The sequence below is a fragment of the Asparagus officinalis genome, chromosome 3 (assembly GCF_001876935.1).
Source record: "Asparagus officinalis chromosome 3, Aspof.V1, whole genome shotgun sequence".
Taxonomy (NCBI): Eukaryota; Viridiplantae; Streptophyta; class Magnoliopsida; order Asparagales; family Asparagaceae; genus Asparagus; species Asparagus officinalis.
This window is the reverse complement of record NC_033796.1, coordinates 30,202,588-30,203,295: the sequence shown is the minus strand read 5'-3', so window position 1 is coordinate 30,203,295 and position 708 is coordinate 30,202,588. Positions and strand designations below refer to the sequence as shown.

The 708-nt window shown below is 51.1% G+C and overlaps 1 protein-coding gene across 1 annotated transcript in view; it reads right to left on the bottom strand.

The window, feature by feature from the left end:
• The window catches only part of LOC109832185, a 1,575-nt gene extending 1,287 nt beyond the window's left edge, over nt 1-288 (bottom strand). The window contains exon 1 of the mRNA XM_020399616.1: nt 1-288. Coding sequence (XP_020255205.1) covers nt 1-233 — 233 coding nt within the window. The 5' untranslated portion in view covers nt 234-288.

Here is a 708-nt window from a genome sequence, read left to right as displayed (position 1 = left end):
GTGCGGGAGCGCTGCAAGAGCTCTTGAAGCAGCGGGTGCTCCGCCAGCTGGGCGGTGATGAGGTACCGGCGTCGGGATTGACCGACGTAGACCGGGTGCAGATCGGTGGGTGATTGACACGTGTCGGTGTAGGGAGATTCAGTGGGGGTGGAGGGCTGGCGACCGGAGAAAGACTGGAGGCGCTTGAGCATTGATTTGAGTTTGGATAGTTTTTTGGCGGAGGGTCTCGGCATTTCGGTGGGCTCAAGTTTACTGGGCGGTGACGGGATTTGAGAGAGAGAGAGAGAGAGAGAGAGGGAGTGAGGAAGGAGAGAAGGAAGGTGGGTTTATATATAGTGACGAGAGGGGCGGATGTGGGGCCCACAGAGAATGTGGGGGTGGACTAATAAAAGGACGTGGGGGTGAAGAAGATGATCGTAATCTGTTTACGGATTAACACGTGGACATGTTGTGAGCTTGGATGCTTTCTCCGTTATGTTTCTTTCACCAATGGTGCTACAGGCACACCCCCAACCACACCATCCACCACACATTCTCTCCCTCTATAGTGCATTGGGTTTCACATCAAATTTTAAAAAAAAAAATTAATGTGAAGCCCAATGCACTATAGAGGGAGAGGAGATGTGATTAAAATTGTGGTTGGGAGTGTGCCCCTAACATTTCTATTCTTTCCCCGCCTCTTGGGTGAAACTTCACAAAACCTCTATG